The sequence below is a fragment of the Felis catus genome, chromosome F2, assembly GCF_018350175.1.
Source record: "Felis catus isolate Fca126 chromosome F2, F.catus_Fca126_mat1.0, whole genome shotgun sequence".
NCBI classification, from domain to species: Eukaryota; Metazoa; Chordata; class Mammalia; order Carnivora; family Felidae; genus Felis; species Felis catus.
Window position 1 is genome coordinate 33,304,849 of NC_058385.1, and position 17,072 is coordinate 33,321,920.

At 39.8% G+C, this 17,072-nt stretch overlaps 1 protein-coding gene across 2 annotated transcripts in view; it reads left to right on the forward strand.

Annotated features, from left to right (window-relative positions):
- CA13 (carbonic anhydrase 13) overlaps window positions 1–17,072 on the forward strand; it is a 48,525-nt gene that overhangs the window by 5,935 nt on the left and 25,518 nt on the right. The window contains exons 1-2 of one of the 2 annotated variants that reach the window (XM_003999943.4): window positions 9,280–9,491; window positions 13,811–14,008. In XM_003999943.4, coding sequence (XP_003999992.1) covers window positions 9,455–9,491; window positions 13,811–14,008 — 235 coding nt within the window. In that variant the 5' untranslated portion in view covers window positions 9,280–9,454. Of the gene's footprint in view, window positions 1–9,279; window positions 9,492–13,810; window positions 14,009–17,072 lie in introns of those variants that run through there. The other variant, XM_019822845.3, reaches the window with a different exon arrangement.

Sequence of the window (17,072 nt, forward strand, 5' to 3'; positions counted from 1 at the left end):
CTCAGAGCCTAGAGCCTGCTTCTGATTATGTGTCTCCCTCTTTCTCTCTGTCCCTCCCCCACTCACATTCTGGCTCTCTCTCTCAAAAATAAACATTAAAAATTAAAAAAAAAAAAGGCAGATCTTTCCATCTGGTTTTGTTTGCTACTATATTAGCTTCCTAATGTGTAACAAATCACCCCAAAATTTAGTCACTCGCAACAACAACCCTCGTTTATTATTTCATAATTTTAGTGGGTATGGAATTCGGGAGGGGTTCTGGTTGACAATTCTGGCTCAGGGTCTTTGCTGAGGGTTCACTTAGATGTTTGCTGGGACTGTAGTCATCTGAAGGCTTGACTGGGGCTGAGGGATCTACTTTCAAAGCAACTCACTCATGCAGCTGCAGGTTGGTGCTGGCTAGTGCCAGGATGCTTGAAATCATCTCCAGGAGGACCTCTCCACAGGACTGTGGAGATATTCTCATGATGTGGAAGCTGGCTACCTCCCGACTAAGTGATCCCAGAGAGCAAGGGAGAAACTGCAATGTCTTTTACGACCTTGACTCAGAAATCACACCCTACCACTTCCATTCTATTTTATTAATTACGTATGCCCATCCTATTCAGTAAGGAAGGAGACTGCACAAAGAATTAAATCCCAGGAGGTGAGGATCATTGAAGATTATCTTGGAGGCTGACTAGTACAGCTGCTATATCCCCTGTGCCTAAAACTGCCTAGCATCTAAAGGTAATCTGATAAATATTTGGAACAATGAATAAATTCCACCACTCAGATTTTCAAAAATATATTTCTTTGCAGCTTTTTTTAGAGCAATTATGCTATGTTATTTATTAAAAATTGGAGTTTCAGGATAAAAATTTATAACCTATAGATACAAACATCTACTTATTAATAAGTATATTGAAAATATATTTATATCTTTCTAAAATTACATCTTTTTGATCTATAATAAATTATTTCAACTCTCTTCTTAACATTGACATTTCTGTTGTTTCTGGATTTTTTTCTAATATAAATACATTGTGATGAACATCTTTGTACATAAATCTTTGAGAAGATCTAATATTTTAGGGAGCATAGTTTAAGAATAAGACCTCAGGTTATGAACACTTAAAGTACTTGATTTAAATTACCAATTGTTTTCAGAAAGACCGTATATTTTACAATTCTACCAACAGTGTGTGAACGTGCCTAGTTCACCATGTCCTTATTGATATGGAGTCTTTATACTTTTTAAGAAGCTGAGATTTTGATTAGGAAGACATAGCATGAAGACCTCTTAACAATTTCTCATCTTTTGAATTTTGTTTCATGTTTATAGCTTAGTTTTCTTTTTTTCTTTTGTCATATTAACTGGTTGTTTAGGAGTTAAAATAGACAAAATTTAGAGGTAAAGGGAGAAAAGAAAAGCAGGAATCGGTATGAGTATTAAATGTTTTTAAATGTTTATTTTTCAGAGAGACAGAGTGCAAGCAGGGGAGGGACAGAGAGAGAGGGAGACACAGGACCTGAAGCAGGCTCCAGGCTCTGAGCTGTCAGTACAAAGCCCGACGCAGGACTTGAAGTCGCAAACTGTGAGATCATGACCTGAACCAAAGTCAGACACTTTACCCACTGAGCCACCCAGGTGCCCCTGATTATTAAATTTATGACTTGTGCAATTGGGTGGATCGTGGTGCTATTTAATGAGATAGAGAAAACTGTGGGAGGGAAACTGGGACAGGGAGGAAATAAATAATTCCATTTCAGACACCTTAAGTTGCAGCACTTGGATGCAATTCAGTGGATCTAGAGCTATCCTGCCCAATATAGTAGCCACTCACCACATGTGGCTATCAATCACTTGCATGCACTAGCCTGAACTGAGATATTCTGTAATAGTAAACTATGCATCAGACTTAAAGACCTAGTAAGACCAAAAAAAAAAAAAGTAAAAGGTATAATTGTGTCAGTTAAGATTCATTCACGAGACAGAAATCATATAATATTTTGAATAGTAAAAGTTGACATAAAGAATTGTTAACTATAACAAGGAATAAGACGTAAGAGAACTGTAAAGAATATCCTTAGGCTGGGGCGCCTGGGTGGCGCAGTCGGTTAAGCGTCCGACTTCAGCCAGGTCACGATCTTGCGGTCCGTGAGTTCGAGCCCCGCGTCGGGCTCTGGGCTGATGGCTCGGAGCCTGGAGCCTGTTTCCGATTCTGTGTCTCCCTCTCTCTCTGCCCCTCCCCCGTTCATGCTCTGTCTCTCTCTGTCCCAAAAATAAATAAACGTTGAAAAAAAAAATTTTTTTTTAAATAAAAAAATAAAAAAGAATATCCTTAGGCTAATGGAGAGTCTCTGAGGAAGGACAAACTTGGAAGTTGGCCTCCTCTCCAAGACTGGGATTCAGATCACTGGAGAAGGTGTAGCTGCAGCCCATTGGATGGCAGAGAAGTTCATGGGGTGGCCCAGGCCAGAGCTGGTCCATAGTTGGCAGGCAAGCAGGAAACACCCCTCTGGGGTACAGTGAGCTAAATCTGGCATGCAGGTGTGCAAAGGGACTCAGACATTGGGAACCACCTCTCCAGCAGGGTGGTACACAAGCTAGAGGGCAGTGTCTGTTTCAGAAGCACCATGGGAAACACCATCCATGCTGCAGTCTGCCTGAGGCCGGTGGGCAGGTGTGGAGAGGGAATAGAGGCATCTACTTGCCAGAAGAGGAGCATGAGAGCCAGGGTGTTTGGCGTTTACTTCGGAAGTTACGATGAGAGGGTTACTGGGTTCGGGCTGGGGCTATGAACTTGCTGAGGGACTGCACACTCTTGGTGTGAGGCTGGGCCAGAGCGGCCCTGCATGTCCATCCACACACGTCTCTGCCAGGAGCCCAGCAGGAGCAAGAAGAAAACAAAAATGCAGCACACCAGAACCAGGAAACTGGTCCCTGTCCTGAAATGTCCCTCTACTGAAAAAAGGTTGGCATTGTGCTTGCTGCAAAGAAGAAATTCTTAAAGCTCCATTATCACAGAGCAGATAATGTGTGTTGAACTCAGAACAGAGGAAGAATGCATTGATCACTGACACACTCATTAATATTTTTTATATTGATTCATGTTAAAACAGAAATATCTTGGATATATGGGGTTAAATAAGATCTATCATTAAAACGAATTTTCACTTTTTTAAAACTTATTTTTAATGTAACTAGTTGAAAATTGAAAGCCAAAAATATGGATAACATATGTGACTCACACTACGTTTCTCTTGGATAGTGCTGGAATATATTTCTAAACTAGGTAGATTATGTCCATAGACGTTGGTGGAAATTCCTAAGAGAAGAGTGTAGAGAGAGAAGGGATCCCGGTAGAAAGTCCCAAACCCTTAAAATTTAAAGGTTGGTTTGATGGTTAATGTTATGTCCCAACTTGACTGGGTCACAGGATGCTCAGATATTTGGTCAGCCATTATCTTGGGTGTTTCTGTGAGGGTGTTTGTCAAATGAAATTAGCGTTTAAACCAGTAGACTGAGTAAAGCAGGGTGCTCTCCCTAATGTGGGTGGGTCTTATTCAATCAGTTGAAGATCTGAATAGAATAAAAAGGCTGACCCTCTCCTGAGTAAAGCAGAATTCCTCCTCCTGACTGCTTTTGAACTTGTACGTCGGTTTTTTCCTGCCTTCAGACTTGAACTGAAACATTGGCTCTTCCAAGATCTCAAGCCTGCCAGTCTTCAGCCTGGCATTAGACCATTGACTTTCTCATTTCCAGCTTGCCAACTCATCCTGTGAATCTCAGGACTTGTCAGTTTCCATAATTGTGTGAGCCAATTCCTTATACTAAATCTCTTTTTTATTTTTTATTTTTCCCCACCCCTAAATCTCTTCTTAAACACACACAAACACGCACACACACTCACACACACTCACACACACACGCGCGCGCACGCACACACACACACACAGACACACACACACACACAGAGTGTGGTTCTTTCTCTCTGGAGAAACCTTACTAATACAGTTGGGTATAGAAGAACCCAAGGAACAGCAGACAGGATGATGGGCAGCAAAAGGGAGCAATATGTATGTATGTTCGGGGGGGGAGCATTTTTCCCTCTAAAAAGAGGAAATTCTAGAACATATTGGTATGCTGATGGGAATGATTAACAGAAAGTGGAGTTGGTAACTTGTGTTATAAAGGATGTAATGGTATGTGTTTGGTGGGAGTAAGAAGTTTTGCTAGGTAATGCTGGTGCATCAAATCTTTGGTGGTAAAATGGTGGTGTTCAGGCCGGGAACTTCTTGGAGTGGGGGTCTATCAAGCCTTTCTTGATGGTGAGATGGGGATTTGGGTACTGCTATTGAGAGAACAGACTGCCCTTTCCTAGAGGACAGAAGAAGGTAGATTAACATTATAAGCACTGATGACAGAATGCCTGTTAACACCCCTAATTTTCTCTGTTGTTATATTTCAAAGAGTTGACAACAGTAGAGTAAAATTGACTTATTTCCAAATCAGCTTATTCCAAGCTAATAACAGTTAATTAAATTCTTCGATAGTTGAGTTATTTTGCCCTGAATTATCTAGGCTTTTCAACACTGATCTGACGTCTATACAACTTTATTTCCTTTTAAATAACCTTTCCTTTTAAATAATCTCTGCTTTTCTCTTTCATGCTTTATCTACTTTTATAATATGCTATAAAATAGGGTGTGATAAATTTGTCAGAAGACTGCATGAGATTAAACAAAAGAACAAAAATGTAGAAGGTAGGGTTTTGGCAATGGAGGTTCTTGTCTGACAACACAGGACAAAATGTTTGGCTCCAGTTTCTGAAAGTTATTATCTGAAAAGAGACTTGAGAGGTGATACATTAAAGCTGTCTTTCCAATTCTGGTCTGAGAATTCCCATCTTGGCATGAAACCTAAGTCATTTGGGCAAGTCCTGAAGCCCCTTTGGGAGATTGCATTATGCCATCCTAACCTTAGGATAACTTTAGGAATGGAAACTAAAGAAATCGAAACCCCCATATATCAGCTCCATAAAACCTACATGCTCCACAAGATATCAAATGATAAGACAGTCCTGTGGTTAATAAATCCCAGCTGTGCAAATCACAGGGCTTGAATGAAGGAAATGGTCACAGACTGGGGAGTACCTTGGACTTGGGACTCTGCAGACTGGGGCTATGTCCCTAACTATGTGGCCTGCCTCTCTAGGTAACTGAGGAACCTTGCTCATCTCAGTTTACTACTCAGTAAAAATCAGATGACAATGGCCACTTGGGTTCACATTCAGAGTTTCTTAAAAAGAATCCCTGAAAAAAAATGCATCTCAAAGAGAGTCCATATATATGTCCTAATAGAATAAGATTGATTCATACTTTGATAGTTTCTGAATATGTTACCATCCTTAATTAAATATTTTTATGGCTAGAGTTCTAACTTACAAGTGCTGCTCATAACATACAGTGTCTGGTTCACTGAAGAGGAGAGCTGACTTAACCATGCTTTGTGGCAAAGGAAGCTTGAACTGGATCTAATTGTATCGAGAGAGAAGTAGAGCTGATGCACATATGTCTGGTCAGGATTCCTGGGTTCTCTGGTCAGTGTTAATCTTCCTCTACTTGTTTACACTTGATGGTATTGAACCTGGAGACAGGGGCTCTTTGTTAAGAAAACCCACACCTAGCTATAAAGGTTATTTAGCAAACTAATGGCTCATTGATTTGAGAAAGCAGGTTTCTGTTGCCCTAGATGATTTTGGAAAAATTAAAAACCTACAAAAAGTTGTGAGAGTAGTAACATGAGCACCCAAATATCCTTTAGCTAGAGTCTCCAGTTATTGACTGAGACATCTGAGAGTCAGTTGCAAACATAAAGGACTTCAGCCCTATTGCTTTGGCATTTATCTCCTAAAGTATGGCCAGTACCGTCACCACACCTATGCAAATGAACATCAGTTCAATAGTATCACCTATATGCTGTCCATGTTTACATTTCATTGTCCCCAAGGCATGTACTGCACCTTTTTTTCCAACCTAGGATCTAATTGAGGGTTACACATTATGTTTGGCTGTAACATCTATTTTTGTTTCTTAATTCCAGGCTGTGGGAATATCCTATTCCCCAGGAACCTTTCACCTGGAAGTTTTAACACCCATTATTGATCCTTCCTGAACCAAATATTACACTGGCCTTGCAAAAGTTATTGCTTTATAATTCTATCACTTTATCTGTATTTAGTGGCTTGCATTCTCTCATAAAGGAACATTTTTTCTCTTTTTCTTTCAGTATCACTATGGACTCATGGATATTTTGTGGAGTGGAAGTTATAATCTATTACTACCATTATTCTTTTTGATGGCCAAATTGTCCCCAATTTGGCAGCAGGACCTCTTACATGCTACCTCCTGTTTCTCTCTCTCTCTCTCTCTCTGTCTCTGTCTCTCTCTATCTCTCTCTGTCTCTCTCTCGTGTGTGTGTGTGTGTGTGTGTGTATTTTACATGAGTCCATTAGTATTTTGTGGGTTTATTTTGCCTATTTTTTTTAAAAAGACTATTTATTAGAGTAATTTTGGGTTCACAACAAAATTGACAGAAATGTATAGAGAGTTCCCATATACCCTCTACCCCCTGCTCCAACATGGAGGCTAACCTCCTCCATTATCAACTTGTTCTTCCAGAGTCTTTTTTTAATTACAAATGATGAACATACATTGATACATCCTACTCACCCAAAGTTCATAGTTCATCTTAGGGTTCACTGTTGGTGTTTTATAGTCAATAGGTTTGGACAAATGTATAATGACATGTATTCATCATTGTAATATCATACAGAGTATTTTATTGCCCTAAAAATCCTCTGTGTTCTGCCTACTCAGCACCTGCCTCCCCTCACCCTTCTTGGCAAGCACTGATCTTTGTACTCTCTCTATGGTTTTGCCATTTTCAGTATGTCCTACAGTTGGGATCATACAGTATGTGGTCTTTTCAAATTGGCTTCTTTCACTTACCAATAGGGCATTTAAGTTTCCTTCATGTTTTTTCATGGCTTGATAGCTTATTTCCTATTAGTACTAAATAATATTCAGTTGTCTGGAAGTACCATTCACTTACTGAAGGACATCTTGGTTGCTTTCAAGTTCTGGCCATTATGAATAAAGCTGCTATAAGCGTCCATATGCAGATTTTTATGTGGACGTAAGTTTTCAACTCATTAGCATAAATACTGAGTAGCATGATAGCTGGATCATATGGTAAGAGTGTGTTTAGTCCTGTAAGAAACCGCCAACTGTTTTCTAAAGCGGCAGTACCTTTTTGCATTCCCATCATGAATGAATGAGAGTTCCTGTTGCTCCACAGCCAACATTTGGTGTTGCCGGTGTTCTGGATTTTTGCTATTCTAGTAGGTGTGTAATAGTATCTCATTTTGTTTTCATTTGCATTTTCCTGGTGACATATAATGTGGAATGTCTTTCACGTGCTTGTTTGCAATCTGTGTATCTTCTTTGGGAAGATATCTGTTAAGGTCTTTGGGCCATTTTTTTAATCAGGTTGTTTTCTTATTGTTGAGTTTTAAGAATTTTTTGTATATTTTGGATAACAGTACTTTATTATATATTTGTATATAAATATATACATATATCTATTTTGTGTTCTGTAGTGAAAGTGAACATAAATAAAACTTTTATTATTGTAAGTTTGGCCACAGGGTGCCTGTGTGGCTCAGTTGTTAAGTGTCCGACTTAGGCTCAGATCACATCTCGTGTCCATGGGTTCAAGCCCCGTGTCAGGCTCTGTGCTGACTGCTCAGAGCCTGGAGCCTGCTTCAGATTCTGTGTCTCCCTCTCTTTCTGCCCCTCCCCTGCTTTGTGCTCTGTCTCTCAAAAATAAATAAATGTTAAAAAATAAAATAAAATAAAGTTTGACTACTACTATACTGGCATAAATGAACCCAACTGTACCAGAGAATATGGAAGAGAAAACTTGGGCTTTCCCTTAGATGTAAGAGGAGCATAAAATTTATTGTACTTATGGCTGTATAAAAACTTTTTTTCTGTTGCATTCTAACCTCATTAAGAATTACAGAAGCAGAAGGAGGTGCAGGCTGCACTATGAAGTATTTAGGTCAGGTCTAAAGAATAGTTCAAATTGATCCCTATTTAGTGGTCCCTAAACAATACGGTGGTTACCAAAAGAGGTACCTCCTGGGACTTTCAATTACCACATTAGGCAGCTGCTGTGTGGATTGCAAGACAAAGTGAAAGATGATAGTTAAACAGCCATCCTTACATCTTTTATGGGAGGTTCATGACCATTAAGAAACTATTTGCATTGGCTTGACCATAAATAACACTGCACAGTTCAATTTGAAATTTCAAATTGACCCAATTCAAACCCTTCTGCAGCCGGAACAGTACTTATAATCCTGGCAGGTCACAGAGTTCTCTTTATTTTTCACTCTGAGCCCAGAACACCTACTACTCCAGGACAGAAATTCAAGGCTCTGCAGACAGTTCAGCTTTCAGCCATAGGGCGGCAAGCCTACTGTGCATCCAAACCAACGATGGAATGAACACCTTCCTGTCTCTGCTGGGACAAAAGGGCAGCATTATTTCGGGACCAAGAATCAATATTAGATTGGTTCCCTAATTCCTCCAGCCACAGTGAGCAGAGGTGAGAGTCCGGAAGGAGATGGGATGAATGGGCTGGTGCAACCAGGCTGGGTAAGGGAGGGGTCAGGGGTCCTTTTTTAGTAAGAACTCTAGGCCCCTTTTGGCTGTGTGACCTGGGAGGGCTACTCAGCTTGTCTTAAGACTCTAGGGCAATTATAGGATCTAGTGGCAAAATGTGGGTAAAAGTCTTAGTTCAGACACTGGCCCATGGTAAGCCTTTAGTAAATAGCAGCTAAATTATTTTTGTAGCTATTACCATTGTCACTATTATTTTGTACTTTAATACCACCACCAACAACGACTTGACTTCATGTCTCCACCAGCAGCCCCTCCCAGCCCGGCAGCTTCAGGCCCAGGTGACTCATTTATTCCCAGGATAGACCTCCAAGCAATACTTTCGGGGGTGACTACTCAGGAGGCAGAAAATCTCCTCTGAAAACTCTTCTCTCATTCTTCCCTCTTTCCTCCCTTCCTCCCCGCCTCTCTATCAAACCCACTCTCCTTTTCTGGAGTTCAAGCTGTTAGTGCAAGGGACTCTCGCCCCAGGACCTAGCTCAGCTCCGCCGCCCGACGTCGCCCAGACGGGTGCGGGCGCCTTCCTGCACGCCACTGTCCCCTGGCGGACGAAGCCGAGAGCGACCTGGCCCCGGGGTTGTAGCTCACCCCTGCTGCCAGGCGGCGCGGGGCGGACCCCGTCCAGGCTGGCCGCCGCCTTTGCCAACTCGCGCGCCCGCCCGGCTCCGTCCCTCCTCTCGCTGTCCTGCCACATCTTCCTCTGCCTCCCACTCGAGGGACCATGTCGCGGCTCAGCTGGGGATACGGCGAACACAATGGTGAGCGAGGGAGGGCTTTGCTCCAGGGGGCGGCCGTGGGGGACAGACCACACACTGCTGATCTCGCACTTGCGAGAAACTTTTTGGTTCCTCTTTAAATTGAGCAGCTTTCCCTTGAGCCGAATGCAGGAAGTAAAGAGAAGGCTCAGTCTTGTGAAGACAGGAAAAGCGTCTTTTGGAGGGTGTTGGTAGTGAGGGTGAGAGTTGGTGTGTGTTAGCCCTGTGAAGATTCCCCCAGACCACGAAATCTTCAAATATGTCCATTCACTTTCACTTGAAAAGCCGAGGACTTTCCCTAGTAATAACTACTTATCAGTTAAAGGCACGGAGATTAGAAGTCTGATGACATACTTTAATGAATCGAGGGCAAGTTCGCTTTCAGTTTTTTGAGTTCATTATTCGCAGGAAACAAATCATGGAAAACATTTGAAGCTATACTTAAGAAATTTTAATAATTGAATCACAATCCTGAAGATTGAAGTTGCCTTCCTGGCAAATGAAATACTGCATATATCTTAATAGCTGTTACTATAAAATATTGCCATGGTAATTTGCAGTTGGTTGACTGGTACTGTTAGCTTTAGGAGGTCTCAGGTTCTTTCTAAAAAAATAAAGTTATGCTTTGGGCCGCTTCACTCTTTCTCCCTCTCCCACAATCATCCTTGCATAGATAGAGGATTAGCAAAGGATTATTCAAATTTTAACATGTTGGCAAAAATGGATTTATTGATGGGAGCAGCAGTAATAATATGTATACTTGTCTTCTTCTATATACTAAATCACCAAAATAACCATTATTTGAAATAACTGCACAGTGAACCAAGAAGTCTTACAGTGAATCAGTGTCAAAATTAGATCTGTGAATAATAATAATAATAATAATAATACCTTCCTTGGATTAATGTGCATATTATTGAATAGTACCATATAGTCAAATTTTAGAGAAAGTTTACTTTCACAAAGAAAGCTTTTCAGCTTCATTTCTAATTGCAGCCTTCTTGAGGTTATGATTAACTTGCCAGTTTAAAATGGCAGCAGGTGAAATTTAGAACTTTAATAATAAAACGTATAATTTAGGTGAATTTCTTTTTGCCTGAGACTGTAATTATAATCTCACACTTTGCTAATTTCTAATTTATGTTTGGGAAAAAAACCCACAAAAAATTTCTTTTAATTTCCCTCTGTGCTGGAATAATTTTAATTTTTGTCATTTCATAGTTACTGGGTGTCAACCGTGCCCTCACAATAGTTAGGAAGAAGAAGGGTCTTTTCAATCAATGAGTACTGATTACTCTTTAATACATTTATTTGTTAGAAAATGTTGGCCCCAGTGAAACTCATCTTCAGAAATGTAAAAAATCTATCTTTGAAAAGCCATTACTAAGGAGTGATTTTGTATTTCTGCTAAGAATTGTAGAGCCATTTCCTGGTTTTTGATGCAATAGCTTTCTGAGGACTATGCCTGTAAGTAAATCAACTGTGGCAAAATGCTACTGGAGATGTGTTGTATCCTGACCGGGCAAGTTTAGTTGCTTGTTTTCTGTTTAGGCTGGCAAAAGCAGTGAATGAGCAGATAAAAGGAAATTTAAACAAGGTGTAGTAGCAACAATAAAATGGAACACCAAGAGTTGAGCCATTGGAAGGGGGTACCACCTTCACCAAATACTTAAAAGTTCTTCCACTAACCTGTGGTAGTTTTATTGGTTTAGTTTAGGGAATGTAGCAGTTACTGAAAACTGCATATCTGTAGATATTTAAAAGTTCTTCAGTCAATGGAAGAATCACCATTTATTTCTACTTAAGAACTGTGTTTAAATGGGTTTAAAGTTGAATGTTTTGGAAACATTCATTAAAAAGGAGCTTGTTTAAGAGGCAGGAAAATGAACCGACTATAGCAGTTAATAAATAATATTGAGTAATTTATGCAAAATGTTATTATTATTATTTTTAAAATCTTTATTTATTTTTGAGAGAGAGAGAGAGAGAGAGAGAGAGAGAGAGAGAGGAGGAGGAGGAACAGAGAGAGGGAGACACAGAATCCGAAGCAGGCTTCAGGCTCTGAGCTGTCAGCACAGAGCCTGATGCGGGGCTCGAACTCACAAACGGTGAGATCATGACCTGATGCTGAAGTCAGACACTTAACCAACTGAGCCACCCAGGCACCCCAAAGCGTTATTATTTTTGTTTTATTTTGGTTTGCCTCTGCTTTTCAAAATTATTCTTGTTATAAAGGACTGGAAATAGGAGAGTAAAGGAATTAGGAGGAGACAGAAACTCTTTCCTAGTTGGAAAAAAGTCAACAACAACATTTCATGATACATGCATCACATATTTGAAATCTAACTCTGGTTAGGTTGACTCATACTTGGTGGCAATGAAATAGAAAACTTTTTTTCACTTAAAGAAAGGACTAGATTGTACACAGAAAGAGTACTAGAAAGGTAAATGAGAGTACTCAATAAACCAGGAAATGTAATGCCTTCTCTGTAATAAGTAGGCAAAGACTTTTGATGTTCAAGTTGTTTGAAGTCCAAAATGTCAGATTCCCTAGAGAAGAGCTTTTAAGTTATGTGAATGGTTGTATATTCATGCTTTGAGTTATTGTAACTGATGCATATGTGAAGGAAAGAGCTTAAGCTTTCTCCTTTGCAAAATTTAAGAGTAATAAGGAGCGTTAGATTTAGAGATTGAAGCTGTTGATAATTGCGATGTGTTTGTATTTCTTGAAGTTTCATTCTAAATCTATAAAAATATTTGTTGTCAGTAACAAATGTTTAATTGTCATGCTGTCTCAGTAACATTTGTTTTAATGTTTATTTATTTATTTTGAGAGAGTGAGAGCATGCATGCAAGGGGTGGGCCACAGAGAGAGAGACAGAGAGAGAATCCCAAGCAGACTCCACCTTGTCAGAGCATGAAGCTCCATCTCACAAACTGTGAGATCATCGCCCAAGCAGAAATCGAGAGTTGGATGCTCAACCAATTGAGCCACCCAGGCACCCCCAGGCTGTGTTATTTTAATAAGTACTTGAATATTAGAGAAATCAAGTTAGTGAAGTAGGGAAAAGCTTAGTCAGTAGCCCTGTGCTCTGCTGACTTGGTGGTAGCTGTATAAATTGCAGGCATAGTAGACAATAAGAACCTCTAACCTGTAAAGTGACTACGCACACCTGTAAATGACTTAGAGATTTACCTGACGCTGCAGTCTTGCTGTTGATTTGGGGAGGCAGAACTTGAATCAAGTCTCCCAAAGAAATGAACAGTCTAGACAAGGGAAGTGCCTGCTTATTGGTTCATATCAGTTTACCAAACGTGTGTCTGACTTGGGGACTTGTTGCAATTTTGACTTTTTTGAATAGATGATCAGGATGACCATTTTCCCTTGTGTTGGAATTCAAATATAACATTGGCAAAATAACCACAGAAAGAACTTCAGAAATGTTCAAAGAAAGAAAGAAATTGTTACCTGACTCCGCTGAAGATAATCAACAATATTACATTTCCTGACATGGTGCCGTCATTTTATTTGGATTATACTATGTGAAAAATTTACGTATTTCCTTAGTATGCCTGTTGGACATTGGAGGTAGCTGAGTTGAGGCCTGAGTGACACCTGAAGATACCAGTGAGTGATAGAAGAAAGAAGTAGGGATAGCATTTTTTTTAAAGTTTATTTATTTATTTTGAGAGAGCAGGGGAGGGGCAGAGAGAGAGACAGAGAGAGAGAATCCCAAGCAGGCTTCACACTGCCAACATGGAGCCCGATGCAGGGCTCGAACCTATGAACCGTGGAATCATGACCTGAGCTATAATCAAGAGTCAGATGCTTAATCAACTGAGCCACCCAGGCACCTCAGGGATAGCATTTTTAAGAACTGCACCCTTTTTTTTGCTACACAGCTTTCTCAGTTTCATTCGTTCTTTCATCTTAAGAACTTGGAGACCTCTGGAGCTACCACAGATCTTTCTTAGAGCTGAGACTAAATCTCATTGTTTTCAATGATCAATTATGCTATTGTTTTTAGTTTGGTGGAAAGGCACCTTTGGAAAGTACTTTTTAACCCTTAAACGGTTTTTGTTGCAAGGGTTAGTTTAATGCTGCAAATGAGTTAAGCAAACCAGGAGGTTTTCATCCTATAATAAAAGCACCCAGCCTTGTAAAAAAAAAAAAAATTAGATGCAAAGGTCGTGAGGATGAAGATCTTATTTTATTAATCCTTTTTATTCCTTCAGCTCAAGCACAGTGCATTGTACTCAACAAATGTTTGGGGAATGAAGTAACTTACTTAATCCTTTTCTTTTGGTCCTATATATTTAAGGTCCTGTTCATTGGAATAAATTTTTCCCGATTGCTGATGGGGATCAGCAATCTCCAATTGAGATTAAAACCAAAGAAGTGAAATATGACTCTTCCCTGCGACCTCTGAGTATCAAGTATGATGCAAACTCAGCCAAAATCATCAGTAATAGTGGCCATTCCTTCAGCGTTGACTTCGATGACACAGAAGACAAATCAGGTTGGTTCTTTTTTTTTTTGGTTGGGGGTGTGTGTGAGGTGACTGCACTGTGATTTCTTATCTTTCATATTTAAAATACCTATGTATTGTGTGTTCCTTATTAATACTTTGCCAGAACTTGTAATAAAAGTTTTGTTTGACTGTTTCATGGGATAATGTCTTTCACGCTGTGACTAAGTCATGGACCAACCAAATAAAACTTTAGTTTATGTGTTAATTTGATAACCAAATGAGGTAGAAAAAGAGAATTTCCTTAAAATGGACATTGAATCCTTCTTCAAGCATATCAACTGCCCAAAGAATGGATGATATCCAATTTAAAGTTAAGATGAGAGAGAAGATTAGAGAGAATTGAATTTTGGAATAATTTTTAAGGCTTCTGACAAATTATTTTCATTTTTAGTCTAATATTAGGATGATGTTGTATTTGCTCTGTTAATAAAAATATAGTTAAATTATAATTTTTTTTACATTTATTTATTTTTGAGAGACAGAGAGAGACAGCATGAGTGGGGGAGGGGCAGGGAGGGAGGGAGACACAGAATCAGAAGCAGGCTCCAGGCTCCGAGCTGTCATCATGAAGCCCGATGTACGGCTCGAACCCACGACCCGTGAGATCATGACCTGAGCCGAAGTCAGACACCCAACCGACTGAGCCACCCAGGCGCCCCAAAAATATAGTTAAGTTATGCAAATCCTAAATTGAAAAAAGATTTTCACTTATTCATTAATCTCAGAATAGGTTCATAATAATATCCTGTATTTATGTGATACTGTATTGTTAGCAAAAATTACAAGCTCATAAAATTTCTAATATTTGTCAAATTCATAAAAGATACATTTTCATCAGAGCACTGTAAAAAATATACAGGAAAGGATTAACATGCTATTTTTAACTTTCATGGGGAGGAAGGACCTCACTTTAAAAAAAATTATTTATTTTGAGAGAGAAAGAAAGAGAGAGAGTGGGGGAGGGGAGAGAGAGGGAGAGAGAATCCCATACAGGCTCTGCACTGTTAGTGCAGAGTTCTAACAGTGGGCTCAAACATGGGCTCAAACCCACAAACTATGAGATCATGACTGAGCTGAAATCAAGAGTTGGACGCTTAACCGACTGAGCCACCCAGGAGCCCCCAGACCTCACTTTTTATATACTATATTCAATTGTCTTTCCTTTAAGCCCTCAGTTTAATGCTTCTGTATTAATAGATATGGTTGATGCAATGGGTAAATTATAAATAGTCCATGGCTTCTGAGTATAAAGGCTTTACCACCCATAATTGTAGTTTGATACTGTTTATGTCTTAAACATAAAAATTTGAGGCTAACCACTCCTGCTGTTACAATAAGAAATGATTAAATTTACATCACCTAAAACTTTAAGTTTTTAATTTATGAATAAATGTAGGCAGCCTTAGTCATAGAAAATTCCTACTCTAATTTGCTTGATGATGATCTAGGTTTCCTTTCTCTCCCTCTCCCTTTTTTCTCCCTCTTCCTTCTGTCTTCCTCTCTCTGCCTCTTTCTCTCTTCCTCTCGTTTTCCTTCTACTTTGAGTTAATCTGGGGGAATCAGCTTATGTTTCCAGATTTGACACTTTGTCTGTGATTGGTAGTGTGTGCCTTCTCCCATATGTGAAGGTCTAGTTCCTATCTAGATCACAATGAAATTACCAGAGTTAATTGGAAATGTCTGTAAAGTACTTTGTACCCCTCTGAGACAGAAACTACATAAATATGGGTCATGATTCTCATTCTTTTTTCTCAAGATAAATAAAAAGAGAATGTTTTGTGGTGATTCTGGGTATTTAATCAGTTAAAAAGTAGAAACCACTATAGTTAAATTGTTGTTGATTTTTCTTTTTCTTTGGTAAACTATAAGAAACACAAACTTTCTATAGCAAACCACTTTAATTTGAATAAAACAGTTTCTATTTTGTAAAGAAGCCATTCTTGACCAAAATTAACTCTGAATCCCACCAGTAAGAGGGCAGAGGCACCTGGGTGCCTCCGTTGGTTAAGCCTCTGACTCTTGATTTCAGCTCAGGTCATGATCTCACAGTTCATGGGTTTGAGCCCTGTGTACAGCCCAGCACTGACAGTGTGGAGCTTGCTTGGGATTCTCTCTCTCCCTCTCTCTCTGCCCTCCCTTGTTCAAAATAAATAAATGAACTTAAAAAAAAAAAAGGAGAGAGAAACCACAGGCATGAAACTAACCTCACGGTCCTTGTAGGACTTCTTTGGCTGGGCAGTTGCATTCCCCATGGTTAACGTCTGGCGAGCCACCCTTTAGAATTTAATAGTCCTTTAAAGAGGGGGTAGGAAGTGATGATATTTTGGGGGAAGAATTCCTCTTGGCCATAGCAGAGGGTAAATAGTAATCTGGTAAAGAAAGACAAGGGCATTCTCACCCTAGCTACTGGTCTGTGTACTCTGACAGGATCTCACCTCTCTGGGAATCTTACCTGACTGGCCCCACAACTCCTCCTGTAACATCCCCGCTTGTCCCATCCAGAGCTCCCCACACTGCATTGTAACTGCTAGCTGGTTCTCTTCCCATTCAGCTGAACGCTCCCTGTGGACAACAGCTCTGTCTGACTCCTGTGTCTAGCATAGTGCCTTGCACACAAGACACTATGGTACTCAATAAATGTGTGTTTAAGTTAAAAACATTTTTTTGGTGTGATGTTTCTTGGAGGATAGAAAATTGATATGGCGGAGTGCGTAGGTGGCCCTGTAGGTAAGTGAAATCAAGAGATTCAGCTCAGGTCATGATCTCACAGTCCTGGTATCGAACCTCGCGTCAGGCTCCACACTGAACGTGGAGCCTGCTTGAGATTCTCTCTCTCTGCCCCTTCCCAGTGCTTGTACTCTCTCAATAAAAAATAAGTAAATAAAATAAAATAAAATAAAAAAGAAAATTGATACAGCATTCCATTTGACACCTAAGTAGTTTAAATTATAATTATTTTTAAGTTTATTTATTTTGAGAGAGACAGAGACAGCATGAGTCAAAGAGGGACAGAGAGAGAGGGAGACAGAGAGAGAATCCCAAGCAGGCACCA